Raw genomic sequence first — 15779 nt, 5'->3', positions numbered from 1 at the left:
TTGTCCTAGTTTATAAGGCATTTGGAATCTTCTTTTTTTTTTTCATCCGGAGTTTGTTGTTGCTTGGAGTCACCTCTTTTATTGGCATTAGTTTTCGGCTTCTCCCCAATCCCATTTGGATTGGTATTTTTAACGCTCACTGGAGAAGGAGTATCCACGTTGGCTGCCTTCTTTTCATTCGGTTTTGGATTTGGTTTGATATAATCGGTAACTAACTTTGACTTTGGCTTGATTCCTGTCTGGGCCTCCGCAGACTTTGGTTTTTCAGAAGTTTGACCCTTTGCCTCATTCGCTTTTGGATTGGATATGGTAGGCACCGTGCTGCTCTTTTTCTCATTCGCTTTAGCAGGAGTTGGTACCTTGACCTCTGTTTCGGTTTCAATGTTCTTCTTCGCACTGCATTGCTTTTGCATCGGTCTGGTCTTCTCGCCCTGTCCATTCGCAGGCTTATTTTCAGCCCCCTTGTTGGTGCTGGCACCTTTAAAGAATAAGCATATTATATTAATTACAGTTTTGATTTGGAAACACATTTTGTTTTAGTACAGAAAGAGGTCTGAACAGTGTTTTCGATGTCATCGGTAAGATTTCCGTCGGCTCGGCGAAAGGTGTATCCGACCTTACACACACAGTTATACATATCAGCTCGCTGGTCAACGGTTAAGTCGGCAAGCATGTCTAGTTTGGGATCCCAGAAGAATAGCAACTTGCCCTTTCTTGGGCTTACGGCTAAAGATTTTTCCAACTTGCCCAGCATCTGAAAAGATGAAAGTTTTAATAACAGATAACTCCTAAAGCAAGCGATGATATTTTGAGATATTTACGTCGATCGTAATCTCTTTGAGGGGCTTCTGCCAATAACTATCATGCCGTTCCTTCACCTCCCATAGGAAAAGCGTCTTGATGTAGTAGCTCTTTAGGTTAGCTTTGTTCTTGACGTTGCGGTGCTGTTTGAGCAGACGGATGGCGTTTTTAAGGTTATCTTTTCCGTGGAGAAGGGTGCGTTCAGCGTCGTAAAAGGAGGCCCTGAAGGACACATTATTGGGCAGCGCCGGCTTCATCGGTTTTGGAATGGCATCCCAGTATGGCGTACTGCCGAAGTGTTTCCTCTGCTCCGAGTCCAAAAAGACCTGTGCCGCTGACAGTCTGATGGCTGGAACAAAGTCCACGGAGTACTCATAATCGCCCCTTACAAAGATCGTGTGGGCCGGACCGCACTTTTTGTATGAAAGAGGCGAAACAACGCCGCCCACCTCAATCTGCCCGCCCATCTTTTTAAGTGTCTGGGTCATCACACCCTGCAACAAGCTCTGCAACTTGTCCTCTAGCAGCTGATTCTTGTTGTTCACGATCTTCTGCAGCAACTCGAAAACGGGTTTATTGTGTTCCTGGTTTCCGATGATCTCCATTACCTTAGTCATGTCCAGAATCACGTTGCCTATGCGAAACGGTGTTGTTACGAAAATAGAATCCATAGTTACATTCTAGGTTTATCCTTACCTGGCTTCCGGGGATCGCCCTTAACAATGATCTTATCGTTTTCCGGAAACGACAGGTGAATCACTAAGTCAAACTCATCTGGATTAGATACCTTAAGATTGTCGCCATAGCCACCTAAACGGAATAAATAAAATGTTTTGTAATCAAAGAGACCAATGTTGATAACGTCGGTCTTTATTTATTTATGGGCTTTTATTGCCTTTGAAGCCGTTTTCCAGGAATCTGCTTACGGAAGTTTGATAAAACAGCTTTGAAGTGTCTTGGAAAATCGAATCAATACCTGTCAAAAGTATAACGTATTTGCCTAAAGTCAAACGCAATGAGAATCTTTTTGTTGTATATTTGCTTGAGAAAAAGTTGTACTGACAAGAAGAGAAGTTTCTAGATTTTCATGTTCACTACACTACACTTACAGTACATGGATATAAGTATTTTTGTGCTTGCAACAGGAAGCTGAGAGTCACATTCTGCTCCATGAAATGTATATTTCTGACGTTGACCTTGATCTCGTCAAAAATCAAAATAAAATTCGAATATTTTTAAGAATTTTGCCTTTCCTATTTGTAGTAATAAGATTGTAAAATATTATGTATCAGGTCAGCGAAAATTGGTTAGAATTTAACAATATATAAAATTTTTTCGATTTACTGACGTGTTCCTTAGATTTTTAAACTTAACATCTTTTTGGAAGTGAATTTGCCGGTCAGGGTATTCCACTTTCGGGTTCCTCATTTCGGTCATGTTTAGTGAAACGTTTTTTCTTATCTCAGCTTAAAAGTGACGCCACAGCCAATACCAATTTTTTTTCTTATGCCGTATCTGAATAGATTATAACATCTTTGTTGCAATTTAGTCTCACTTTCCCGTTTCCGAACACTCAAACGTTGCATACGCAGACTGGAGAATTGAGAACCGACAACTTGGAACTTGCAACTTACCGCCCAGTGTGCATCCATTGACCAGCTTGCCCAGAACTTTGGCACCCTTCCACTCACTGTACACCTTGTTCCGCAGAGCATTGTAATGGGTGGTGTACTTCTCGCGGTGCTCATCGAAGTTAACATAGTTCCCATTTGCGTGGTTAAGGCTATTTTCCAGATTTCTTCCCATATTGCTACTGCTTCTGAATTGCTTCCGTCGTCGAACGCCGCCGAGTGCTATCTGAGCAATCAATTAAGCCGGTTGCCCTGAGGAAACGAGCTGAGGGCCGCTCTCTTAGTCCGCTCTCTGGATTGCCATATTGCCAGCTGATCAATGCTGCTGAGTCTCTCGGTATGCGAAAATGTGTCGACTTGAATTGTTTATCCTTTATGAAGAGAGAATCCCATCCTATTTATGTTTTCTTTATTGGATCTGGGGAATCACAGACTCAGCAGGAAGGGTTAGATCCATTTTGAGGATTTCCCTAAATAAGAAATGCTGACAAAACTCCTAAAAAAAATCAAAAGAAAAAATAAAATAAAATAATTTATGCATTGTTTGTTTAAAATGCAATTTCAAGAATATTTTATTGATCGGTATTTTAAATTTAAGTGGTATTCATATTGATTTTTCATTAGCGCGTCACATTTGCAGAATTGAGAGAACAATCATAATCCATTGATCCATAAATTGAGTGTTAATACAATTGCTTGTTGCTTGTGTTAGACATTGGTTTTTCACTTGCTTTATGTATTTATGCACATATGTATAAGTACTAGGGAGTTGCAAAAATATTTTACAATAACAATCAAAAGTACGATCGATAGTTGGTACATTGGATAATTGATAGATAAATAGATTAACAAAGGCGTAGGCCAATAAAGCATGGAGTCCGTTGTAAATCTTAGTTATCAACTAATGTGCGGGGGATGGAGGATTATGGAGGGTTTGTTGTTGTTTTTTTTTTTAATAGAGACAACACATGGAATTGAAACCACTTGCAGCTAGCGGGGTTGAAAGCGGATTTCTGATGGTTGAGGAGGAGGAGGAGGAGGTCGGAATTCGGAGGAGGTTAGCCTGACCTGATCTGATCTGAATTGTTCTTCTGCCGTCTCGGAGGTTAACTTTACTAACAGATGAATCTGAATGTTTGCGTTAATGCTCAGTTGCGATTTGTTCAGTTAAATATATATATATATATATACTTATGTAAAAAAGAGTAAAAAGACGCACAGCTTTCGCACTGGCGCCAAAACTTAATGATTAGCTTATAGCTAAGTATATATATATATAACTATATATATATATCTGCCCTTTAAATATCTATGTATTTGCCCAATATTGTTAATATGCCATGTTATATCGGGTGGTAGTAGAAAATTGGAAGAGAAAAAGAGTGGCGCATATGCTAAGTTACACGATAAGTATGTATGCTCTATCTATGCGAGTGTCTGTGTTTATTTATAATTGATTTTTACACACTTCATTTGCAATCGTTTGCTTGGTGTTCTATCGATTCAGCGATAACAATAGACGATCACCGATATCAGCCATCAGCCATAAATACAACACAAAGTTAATCGTATAAATATATGTATAGGTATCTATCTAATCGCAGATACTTTGAGAACATTGAGAAAAACGTTTCATGTTTTTTGCTTTATGTTTTGCTTTTGGTTGTTTTGCTAGAGTTGTATAATTAAGAGTTTAGGTTTAACTTTGAGACTTTTGCACAGCATTTATTTTTATACATTCTCGTTTATGTTCTATATATTCATATGTCTATATATGGTATTTCCCCGTACAAGTACAAATCGAGTAAAAACCTTTCTATACAAATCCAAAATCAATGTGTAAACAAGTTAATCAAAAATAAATGCGAGTTTTTGTTAACTAATCCGAGTGTAAAAAGTTTGGAAGCCGGACAATAAACCAATCGAAAAAACTCTAAAAGGACACTCTAGGAACGGGATAGATAGGAGGGAGGGAGAGAGAGAGAGAGAGAGTTGGGAGATAGGACTAGGATAGGCTAGGGGGAGCTGCAGCTACCGTAGAGCGTATAATGAATCAGTCTTTGCGCGTCACAAGTCATCAATCGAACGGGGAAACGATACGATAAATATATCGAAATCAACGCTAAGCGGGCGGGGGTTCGGTTTTACGGATTTGGGATATTTGGGGTAACTACTATAATGTGGATTCGGCTGAGGATCCTCGGGCATACAAACCGTACAAAAACTAGCTAGATACAAACATACAATACACATCATCAGTATTATCATCGATTCGATTCGATTTGGTTTCCGTTGTATACAAAGTAGATAATATTCGAATTACAATTATAATTGCGGTACGAGTACGTAATTAGTGTAAATACGGTAAAACAAGTTAACAAGCTTTAATGCAATAATTCCACCTCGAATTCGAATTCGATATCGCTTAGAGTCGAGGCTAATGTTAGTTTAGATTTAAGAGTGTAAGTTAGAGTTAGGTGTGGGTTAGCTTTGAGCCTAGCCAAGAATTGAATTACATAATCGAGAGCGTAGCGAAGTATGCAAAGTGGTAGTAGATTCATATCCATATCCATATGTATATCGGGCACATCGGCGTATATCCGATCAGATATCCGCCAACCGCCTTGTTTACTCGTAATTGGTGCTTTTCCATTTTCATATAGGTTTAGAGTTACAAAAAGTATTTGGAGGAGAGTAACGAATAAAAATCTCATATCTCTGCCTGCCCTCGGCTATCATATATGTGTGGTTGCCATTATCGAATACAATACAATACAATACGTACAATAAAAAAATGTATAATTAGATTTATAATTTCTTTAGAATTGAAGTTCAATGCAAATGAACGCCGCGAGCGGTCACGGCGCGTTTTAACCTTCTTCTGCATTTGATTTCTGTTAACCTGAATACAAAAATACATTATCATAAATATATTTATATGTTTGCGTGTATATGTATGTATATGTATATGTATGCAATTGGTAATTAACTGTCTTGTAACGACAACGACAAAACGATTTCGATACGGATTTGTATTTGCATTTTGGATGTGGTTGCGTTGCTGGATGCGTTCACCATCTGTGGGATGTCGGATGCATTTGGTGTGCATGATCCGGGTTTCAATCTGAGATTCCCCATTTCTGGATCCTCGATCCTGGCCCCTTCCTCTACTTGTTGTTTTGCGCCATCACGTGTGGCGACTTGTAGAAATTCTGCACGAACTCCGAGAGGCTGTATACCGCTCCAGGACCTTTGCCTGCACTCATGCAGATAAAGTCTCCCAGACAGTGCATGTTCGCTATGTAACATAAATAAGGATATAAGTAAGGGGTAATTTGATTTTGATCCACAATACTTACTGTTGGAGAGTATGGGTGGATACGAGGGCGGCGGCTTAATCCAACTGCCATCCGGCCGACGCATGTGACGTCGATCCGACGAGAACTCAATGAGATATGTGTCTGCGGGTATGACTCTGAAGAATCTATTGGATACAAGCAGCGAACTGATTATCTGACTCTTTTAAAGATCTTTTAAAGATCCAACCTGTGGTGCTCCGGTCGCAGGGCCAGATCGGAGCGGAACGTCTCCGTCACGTACTTGTGGAAATATGTGGGAAAGGGCAGCGTGGTGTCCAGATCGAACACCAAACAGCGATTCAGCGAGGGATTGTGCATGAAGAAGACGTGGTAGTCCTAAGAAAGAAATTCATATTAATAATGTATAAGATCAACCCGTTTAACAACTATATATTCCATTACTTACCCATATCACAACTTGATCATCGCCGCGACCGGCCTTCTGGCGCCACAGTGGCACGGTGCGACCCTCATTTGAAACGAAGACGGCGTAGCACTTGGACAACTCCTCCGGTCGTGTCCGCTTCACCTGCTCACAGAGCTTCCACACGTTCTCCTCGCTGGTTGGGTAAAACAGGGGATTAGCAATCGATAGATGCAGTGCTTAAGAGCGAGATTAAGTCCAAGTCACAGAACGAATTCCAGTCCGGGACTAATCCCTGCACGAAATGTCAAGTGGCTTAACTCATTCTAACCTTTATCAGCAACAGGCCGCCACTTTGGCTTTATTATTATAATAATCGATTTTCCCTGGCACGCGGCTGACTTTTGGCCCGTGCCTCTTACAAGTTTAGTGTTTATGGCGGCTCTTTCAAATAAATTCCAATCAATTCTGCTGCCACACATTGTTCCTCGCATGCTGGCAGGATGGATGGAATGGGCCGTAGTCTCAGGTGCATGTGAGTGGGGCATTAAACTAGGTGGCACAACAAAAGCAGCCATATCAGCAGTAACAGGTATAACAAGGACTCGTTGGGGTGGGTGGTTTGAGTGGCAAGAGGGCGGCCTAAAGGTGGCACAGCCCACTCAAGTGGCGCGGTCAAAAGTCGCGACTGAAAGTGGCTCGCGGCGATATCGTGAGCTGGCGTTATTAATGCCGTCAGGCAGAGATTGCTTCAAGGAGGCGGAAAGGCAGAAGGTTCTGTGGGTGGGTCTGGGGGTTTTCAACCCAAGACCCAATTTGAGTGGCTTCCCCGAAACTGCACAGAAAGAAAAAAATCCAATTTGTTAAAGCTATTTTCTGGATAAAGTAGTTTGGATTTAAATTGATTTTAAAATTACACACAAAATATCAATATTTAAACAATATATATACAATAGTTTTTCAAATATTTATGATTATCTTCATTTTTCCAAGTGCAGTGGCCAAAATGCCAGAAGGCAGTGTCTAAAACTTGCCAGTCGTTGCAATACGCGACCCACAGATGGCGCTGCTGTGGTGTGTATGCCGAGGAGAATGAGGAAAACGAGAGCGGAGGTGTTTTCCAGAGTTCTCCTGGAAGGAGAGATGAATCTGAGTGCAAATGTGAGTGCGCGAGCAGTTGCGAATTAATCAATGAACATGTCCTGCGGGAGAATGGGAGGAGGAGAGGTGGTGGGCGGTTGGGTGGCTGGGTGGTATGAGGTCAGAGAACGCGACGACATTTTATCTGGCCATGTAAATGGGTGTGCGTGTGTAAAAAACTTTTTTATGTTCTGCGCCTTTTACTTTATATTTTTTGCCGCTTTTTTTGTACATTTCTGTGTGTGTGTGGGTGGGAGGCGGCAGAACATAAAACTCATATCACGCGGCAGGATAAACAAGTCCCCGCCGCCAATTCATTGGGGGACCGCCTGCCAAGTTGCCATTACCTTGTCCTCGTCGTCGCCGCCATTGCCGCCATTTTTGCAATTAGCATTTTAAATATTGCACTAACACAGGGACATACATGCCACACACCACTACATGCATACACACATACAGTTTGTGGTATAGTATGTGTATTTTGTTTAATTTTTGCTTTGGTTTTCGAATGTTTTTGCTGTTGGCCGGTCGTTTGTTTTATAGTCGAAACGCGCCTCTCGCATGTGGCCATAAAAACGAACCCCCATCCTTCAGCCCGTCCTACCCCACGTTCACACACACATACAGATACAGCGGGCATACACCAACACAGTGGCACGCTTTTCTTGTTAGCAGACATGACCGTTTGACCTAATTTCTGGAGCTGCGCAGCGCCAAACGGCGCCGCATCAGGATTCTCAGAAACTGGATTCAAACTCGGGATGCCACAACGGAAAAAGAAAAGGGAAACGGAGCCGAAAAGGACGGTTGAGACGAGAAGCAGGACTCACAGGAGTGAGTGAGTAATGAGCGAATTTGAATGCAAAGCGGGCACACATCGACGACAGAGTAGAAGGAGGAGCGCTGGGATAATGAAAATCATCCGAAAAGAGGCGGCACAGCACGAAGGACATGGCTGCTCTAGAGTGGCGAATGTTGTTGCCAAAAGAGATAACGCACAAAAATAAAATATACATAATTAAAAGAAGAAACGCTGCTCGGCAGTTGGGACTGGCCAAGCATGAGATAATCATTCACAGAAGTGTGAAAGGCAGCGGGAATCATATGCATCAGGGGGTTTGTTGGTTGCCTAATCCCCGAAACAGTGGCCGCTTGCTAATAGAAACTTGTTGGTTTTTAAACAATCTAATTAATTGAATAAACTAATGCCGATTAACTTCATTTGACTATCAATATAGGAATAAGACCAAGATTGGCAAAGATATGTATGCAATAACCTTAGGTTAGTAGATGTGGTCTAATATAATACTAATTTCAAATCATTTTCTACTATCATTACGATCTGTTCTTTAGAAATCTGTTTTAATAACACTCTTTGTGATGATCCCTTAACTGATTACAGTTATTAAACTAACTTGTATGACCAGAAAAAACTATAAAATTGGTAATTTATGTACTTATTTGGAAAGAGTTATCTAATAAACCCATTAAGTTTGAGCCTAACTATAGACTATAACTTATAATTTCATTTTTAGCATTAGTAAGATGCCAAAAATAAACCTTACTAATCAAAAACAAAATTCCCATAAATTTGTAAGCCACTTAACGTCTTACTCTTTTTAATGCCTATCTGTGACATAACGAGGAGTGACCACTGTGCCTTAGTTTATTAGGCTCAGACGTATTCTCCACAGCTTTGAAGCTCCCCTGGGAGGTATCCTATATATCATAGCCATTAGCTGTACTGCCACTGTGTGTTAATATTCAGGTGCTGAAGGTTGGGTGAATGATTTTGGCTGCCTAATGAAAAAGTTTTCCATCTCCCCTGGCCCACTGCGTTCATCATTGTTGTTGTTTTCGTTTTGTCGTTGTTAGCTGTTGCTTTTGTTCCTGCCCGAGGGGATATAGTCGTAGTACTCCCGACTCGGCCATATCTCTGTGCATACATATATATATACTCACCAGTAACAGGACACGTAGGAGCAGTCCGCTATTTTGGGAAACAGAAAGTCCGTGGTCATCTTGATGCGTTACGGGATCGGTTGCCTCTATTGCTATTGTGGTAACGGGTTTTGGGTATGATGGCTATGGATATCCTGTGGGTGGATTTGCCGGGTGGGCCAGGAGCTAATTGTCACTGGGGGCTGGGAGTTTGCACGAGACACGAGACGAGCGATATATAATCACTGCATTATGCGCCGCTGCCTGGACAAAAGCAGGGTGTGTGTATGCGTATCTGTATCTATGTGTATGCGGTGGCATCGGAGGATGCTCTGGCCAGGCTAGTCCTTAGTCCTTATCCCGATCCTGCTGCTGTTGCTGCTGCTCCTGGCACTACCCTTAGCGGCATTCCTCCATTTCCCAGTCTATGCTGTTTTTATATTTTTGTTATTTTTCCTGTCTTTTTCGCTGGCTTCCAGGATGCTGCTCACTCACACTCTTGCACAATCACACACACACATACACAATTCACATGCACTGGCTCTCTCGCGAAGGAGCCGATTTCTCGTTTTTCGTTTCGTTTTCGATTTTTGCGAATTAAATTATGCTAAGGATGCTGGAGCTTTTATCTCTTGTCGCCGCTGCCTTGGCTGCCTTTTCACTTGTTTTGGGAACGCACACCTGCCCAAAAACAAACGGGCTCATCCCCCGCAGATTTTGCTCTTGTTTCGAATGGGGAGGGGGAGCAGTGATGGGCGAAACAAGGATTGGGGGGCGGATTGACCAGGTGACAGAGCCTGGGGCAACACACTCAGCAAACCATGCAAGTTTCTTCTTCGTTTAAATTTCCAAATATTTTTCAATCTGCTAATTTGGACGAATAGAAACCTCTTGAAGAGTCGTGAAGAATGCAGGTGAAGTGCGATTTTGGGAACCCTCTCTGTCAGCTTTTCCTTTTCCCTTCCACGCTCTGGTGGTGGCTTTTCCGCTTTTTTTTCTCGGCACACTCCGCTCCGTGTTGTGTACGCGTTCCCGACTTCACACAGTGTGACCCAACTTGGGGCACATCAGAATTCCAAAGGTGGTTCTATGCTAAATCTGACCAACTTCAAGTTTTCCACTGAACCGAAAAGAAAAACGCGCGAAATTTCAAAAAATGTACAAAATAATTTTGGGTAAAGGCTTAGTTTAATATCTGAAATAAAAAATAATTCTACTTTTGGTTTACAAAATGACATTTAAATTTTGACATTTTGTAAAGTTAAAAACATAAACAACTAGAACTAAAAAATTAAATATTAAAAAAAAATTCTTTTAAATTTTTTTTTAAATTTATTTTTATTTCATATTATTAACTATTTAAAAGGAATATAAGATTTAAAATTATATAAAAAAAATTAAAATAAAAGCTAACCAATTCCAATAAGATTCTCTCCATTGCAAATTCGAACAAATCCATTCAATGAGCATCACTACCAGAGCAGCGACTGACAGTGCTGCCCATTGCTCAATGATGAAAGCTAGCTTGCTATAGCATTCAGCAGACCTCACTGACAATTGTCCGTAGTTACAGTTCTGCAAGCTAACTGACACTAGTTATATGTTACAAAACCATTTAACGTTTTTTCGAATTTTCCTCAAGTTTTACTACCATTTGTTTGCCGCTAACACCTCCGTTAATCATTGCTATCTAATCACTCATAATAGCTAATGGCCAATTGACAGCACGCAGTTTCGGCAAAGCCAATTAGTATTGCCCGTCACTGTCTGTTTTTTTTACAACACTCGGCAAATATTGCGGCAGGCAAGGCGAAAAACCTTTCGTTCGATAAGATAAATCTGCGCAGTCTGTGTTGCCATTGTAAACGCTTCTTGAGTGGACTTCCTCCGCCAACACACCCAGGCAATGATGATGATGAACGCATTGCCAGTTAATCGGCGAAGCTGATAAGCGGCATAATATCTGTACAATATATATATGCCGCAGGTTGACTTAACCCACCCAGATCGGCAACAAAAGTCCCATTCGAAAGTTATGGACGATTTGATAGGTCGCTTAATGTCCCATGAACTGATAAGGGCGGGTGAAGGAGGTTATATACCCGAATGTATCGGCATATTGCCAACCCTTTATTCATTAAGAAGTCCGATCCGATCAGCATTAGCCCCATTATCAGTGATTGAAACGATCATGACACACAAAACGCAAATCTATTGGCGGGATGACGTTTCTTATATGGCACTAGTACCGCCTGTTTATCGCCTGTCTCTGTGCTGTTCTTGTTGTTGTTTTTGTTGTGAGCGGAGAGAGCCGCAGCAGCAGCAGCTAGCAGGCAGCGGCGACTATGAAATCCGTATAGTTTGGGGAGCCCAACGTGGCAAGCGGCGTTCAGTTGGCTCCAGCGCTTTACCGTCGACGGGTTCGCTCCGCTCCACTCCGCATTGCCGCGCATTTCGTTTTCGATCTCAGATCTTGGATCCATCCACATTTCCAGTCACGACACATATTTTTTGGTTAGCGGCGCAGAACCTGTTTACCCGTCTCGTGGATTTTTGGGCAGCAGGTTCTCGAATCCGGTGAAAATCCCATCCATCCCATCCACATCTGTAAGTAAGAGTTCCCCCAGTTGATTCGCCTGCCATGCGGACTCATTGAATGTTAATTGGCATCGATTGATCAAAGCAACGCGCTCAACTTGCGTTCCACAAACAAAACAGAATCACTTAGACTGAATCAGCTGTGAGCCAGTCCCACTCCCAGTCCCACTTTCCTTACCCAGTGGTCACCCAGAGAGAGAGAGAAACAGAGAAGAGGGTCAACAATCGCCGCACTTCTTATCGGCTATAAGTTAGTACTTGTATTAGCTGGCTGTCGATGGCAAGGCCATCTCGTGGAGGCACAATTATAAAAGTAATAAACAAGAAAACAGGAAAGGAAGGTTAGAAGCCCACACCGAAGTTATGGATACCCTTGTAGATCACTATTTTTCTAGCTCTCACATTTAGGAGTAATCCGGTTTTGGTTCGGATTCGGGTAAGGAAACAAGTTTCATAGTTCACTGATCATGGTGCTCACGATTCTGTAATCTTAAATGTTATAGTTTATAGACTAAATATAAAATGAAACTATCTTAACAAAGAGTTCATGTTAGCAAACTTCATACCTCACTCATTTCTTATAGTTACCATGTCATTTGGTGACTTAACCTCTCCATAATTAACGCTCTTAGTAAAAATATGATTCTCATAGTTATCTTGGTAACAACAAATGGGAAACCTACCTGTAATCTAGTGTGTAGTTAGCCAGGCAAATATACAAACCCTATACTTTTTAGTGGCTTTATAAAACTTAAGCTCTATGCAAAAGGCAAGCAACAAATGTGTAATCAAAAATGATGAATTGTTTGTTTGCTTTTCTCGGGACAATGGCATTTCGAGGCAAATTTGCATTACCCTTTGCTGGGATTTGGAGAGTAGCAATTCGCTTAGGACAAGTTATCTGAGCGGGAAGTGTTTTCCCAGCCGTGAGAATGCCAGCAAATGGCCAGGGCAGAGAAATCAAAATCATTTTCATTAAAAAGTTCTCCCTTTCAGCAGAGATAAGCCAAAAAATGAATGCGGAAGACCAACATCTTAATCAGAATGGCAACGAAGCCAATGGAAAGCAGGCCAAGATCGTTTCGGGATTGGATCGACCGCTGAAGACTCCACCGCCTGGTGAACAGACAAGAGCAGTACGCCGTCAAGTCATCGCTGTTATCCTGGCCAATGTGGGTGTTTTCTCCACGGGAATGACCCTGGCCATGCCCACTGCCACTATGTATCAGCTTAAGGACATTACGGAGCCAGTTCATCTGGAGGGTTCACAGTTCACATGGTTTGCCTCGGTTAATGCTTTGTCGGCCCCTCTGGGAGGTTTACTATCCGCGTTTCTGCTGGATAGAATAGGACGAAAGAGGTCCTTGATCGTGCTCAATGTACTCACTATCGTTGCCTGGATATTATTGGCTACACCAAGTCAAAGCGACTCAAAGGCCTTCTTCTGGCAGCTTATTGCCTCGCGATTCTTGCTGGGTGAGTCTAAGTCCTCTATTTTTCTGCTTATAAAATAATGATTCCTATATCTTTAGGCATTGGCATGGGACTGGCTAGTGCCCCTCCCGGAGTCTATGCAGCTGAAATCAGTGTGCCCAAGACGAGGGGAAGTCTCATCCTGGGCACATCCATTTCAGTGGCTGGTGGCATCACCATTCTCTATGCGATTGGGTACTGCATACGCGATGATTTCCGACTGATTGCCCTAATCTGTTGTGGTTACCAACTGGTGTCCCTGCTCTGCGTTCTACCCCTCATGGAAAGCCACTGCTGGTTATTGTCGAAGAAGAGGGTGACGGAGGCCAAGCGATCACTCAACTACTTCCGTGGATTTAACAAGTCGGGTAAGTTTTCTCCTGGTTTAACCTTCAGGGGAAACATGAATGAGAATTTGCAATATCTAGATCTACGTGAATCGATTTCGTCACAAGTATTATTTGTTTATAGCTGCGAACAAATCAAAGTCAAGTGGCGTCTTGTATCTAGGCAAGCCATAAAGTTATGATAACCTGCGGGCTTATCTTTATAGATTTCAAATCTAAAACGCCAAAGTACGTGAAGCTTCCCCAAAAAGTTTCACTTTTGGCACAGATATTATTATACGCTTATACTGACGAAATAGATTCCTAAAATCTATAGATTATATAACATTCTCATACTTCCCCCACAGATGAAATCACCCACCCTCAAGTGCTGGAAGAGTTCCAGTTACTACAGAAAGCCCTGCAAAAAAGGGACATGGAGGTGAAGAAGCCATTCTGGAAGAGTGTAAAAGAACCGGAGGTCCACAAGCCTTTACTCATCCTGATGAGCTTGTTTGCCTTCCAGCAGCTAACTGGAATCTTTGTGGTCATCGTGTTTGCCGTACAAATCTCCTCAGAAGCGGGCATCCAGATCGATCCCTTCATGTGTGCCTTGTTCATTGGTTTGGCCCGCTTGGTCACAACCTGTCCAATGGGTTACATCCTGGAAATGTGGGGTCGTCGGAGGGCTGGTATTATCTCCACCTTGGGCATGGCTGTCTGCATGTTTCTGTTGGCAGGACACAGCAAGATTGAGTTCTTGAAGGCAGTTCCTTATCTCCCAGTGATTGCCATTGTGGGCTTCATTGTGCTGAGCACCTTGGGCCTCTACACCCTGCCCTTCTTCATGATCTCTGAGCTTTTCCCGCAAAGAGTTAGGGGTCCGGCATCAGGTCTGACAGTGGCCGTGGGCATGTTCATCTCGTTTGTGGTCCTGAAGACCTATCCCGATTTCAAGGAATCCGTTGGAATGTCCAATTGCTTCATCTTCTTCGGGGTTATGGCTGTATTAGCTCTGATATTTATTTACTGGGCTCTCCCAGAGACCCGTCGTCGTACTCTTCTGGAGATCGAAGAGCAGTTCCGTTCGGGTCACAGTCGTAAATCTCAAAACCCAGTTGATGTAGAAATGAAGGAGGTTTTTGTCCGAAAGCCAGAGGAATAATGTTTGTAAGAAGATAGATGTCTCGTTGAGAGAGATTAATATACTTAAGTAGATCCCGACAAGTGCTTAGGACTGTGATAGACAATAAAAAATTAAACAAACAAAACTAAAACTAAAAGAAAATGTTATGATTTTGGTATATTTAACAAAAACTGTTTGGGAAAAAATGAACAAATTGGTTTGTGACACTTAAAATATAGTTTAAAATAAAGCAATCACTGCCGAAGTTTCAAAATAAACTTTAAACTTTTTGTCAGAAGCTGAAACAAACCTTTTTTGCTACCACTTAAAGCATTTTTAAACTTTAAACATCTAAGAACTTATCTAACTAATGTCTAAACAATATTGAGCTAATAATTCCTTAAGTATCTTTTGTTTACTTTGAGTAAGCAACGTGGAATCAAGTAGATTAAGTCAACCTAGACGGGGGACATTCACTGATAAGAGTAAAGGTAAATTCCTACCTGCTCACAGACACACTCTCACTCTCTCTCCCTGATACTCTCACGCACCTGCTCTCCTAGGCAGTGATATAAATTAGTGGCACGCACACCTACTTTTCCTCGTTCTAACCTCTCAATCATTCACGGATCTCAATCAGAACTTTGCTCTCTTTGAAAGTCAAGTTCGTGGTCAACGTCATTTGTTTTGCGATCGAAGAGAGCGAGTTTGAATATCAACTTTTAGTGGCAAAGAGAGGGAAATATAAAGCGTTAAATGAGAGTCTAAATCCGATTTGCATATTATAGAAACTGAACGATTATGCAAACTTTTAAAGGCGCGTCTGTTACGAGAGGAATAGAATATTTGAATAGTTATCTGCAGGTGAGACAGCGTATTATGTAAGTATTTGAGCGATTATGTGGTTGCACTTTTTTATTGCATTTCAGCCAGAAAGTAACCAGAAACTGCAAAATGCCAAAAACTATTCCTTAAAAGTGTATGGTTTAAATTATATGAAGTAAAAATCGCAAAATACAT

At 41.8% G+C, this 15779-nt stretch overlaps 3 protein-coding genes across 4 annotated transcripts; 1 reads left to right on the top strand and 2 right to left on the bottom strand.

Annotated features, from left to right (window-relative positions):
* Positions 1-5: 5 nt before the first annotated feature.
* On the bottom strand, positions 6-2927 carry LOC108112712. Its single transcript, XM_017222938.2, has 5 exons — positions 2436-2927; positions 1498-1611; positions 822-1435; positions 544-754; positions 6-478 (listed from the first exon to the last, which is right to left on the bottom strand). The coding sequence occupies exons 1-5, from the start codon at positions 2605-2607 to the stop codon at positions 6-8; spliced, it is 1584 nt and encodes a 527-aa protein (XP_017078427.2). The 5' UTR covers positions 2608-2927.
* Positions 2928-4792: 1865 nt separating this feature from the next.
* Positions 4793-10420, bottom strand: LOC108112713 (protein N-terminal glutamine amidohydrolase). The gene is made up of 5 exons (XM_017222939.2): positions 9258-10420; positions 6198-6351; positions 5979-6127; positions 5792-5916; positions 4793-5730 (listed from the first exon to the last, which is right to left on the bottom strand). The coding sequence occupies exons 1-5, from the start codon at positions 9314-9316 to the stop codon at positions 5600-5602; spliced, it is 618 nt and encodes a 205-aa protein (XP_017078428.1). The 5' UTR covers positions 9317-10420; the 3' UTR covers positions 4793-5599.
* A 1224-nt stretch (positions 10421-11644) lies between these two features.
* Positions 11645-14904, top strand: LOC108112202 (solute carrier family 2, facilitated glucose transporter member 6). 2 transcript variants are annotated; one of them, XM_017222018.1, is made up of 4 exons: positions 11645-11843; positions 12834-13310; positions 13367-13675; positions 14002-14904. In XM_017222018.1, exons 2-4 carry the CDS (start codon positions 12848-12850, stop codon positions 14796-14798), a joined length of 1569 nt encoding a protein of 522 aa, XP_017077507.1. In that variant the 5' UTR covers positions 11645-11843; positions 12834-12847; the 3' UTR covers positions 14799-14904. The 2 variants fall into 2 exon arrangements, with proteins under 2 accessions (XP_017077507.1, XP_017077506.1); XM_017222017.1 differs by having other exon boundaries at positions 12831-13310.
* Positions 14905-15779: the final 875 nt, after the last annotated feature.

The sequence above is a fragment of the Drosophila eugracilis genome, unplaced genomic scaffold (assembly GCF_018153835.1).
Source record: "Drosophila eugracilis isolate 14026-0451.02 unplaced genomic scaffold, ASM1815383v1 contig_90, whole genome shotgun sequence".
Classification (NCBI taxonomy): Eukaryota; Metazoa; Arthropoda; class Insecta; order Diptera; family Drosophilidae; genus Drosophila; species Drosophila eugracilis.
Note: the sequence above shows the minus strand (reverse complement) of the source record. Positions and strands in the feature narration are given on the sequence as shown.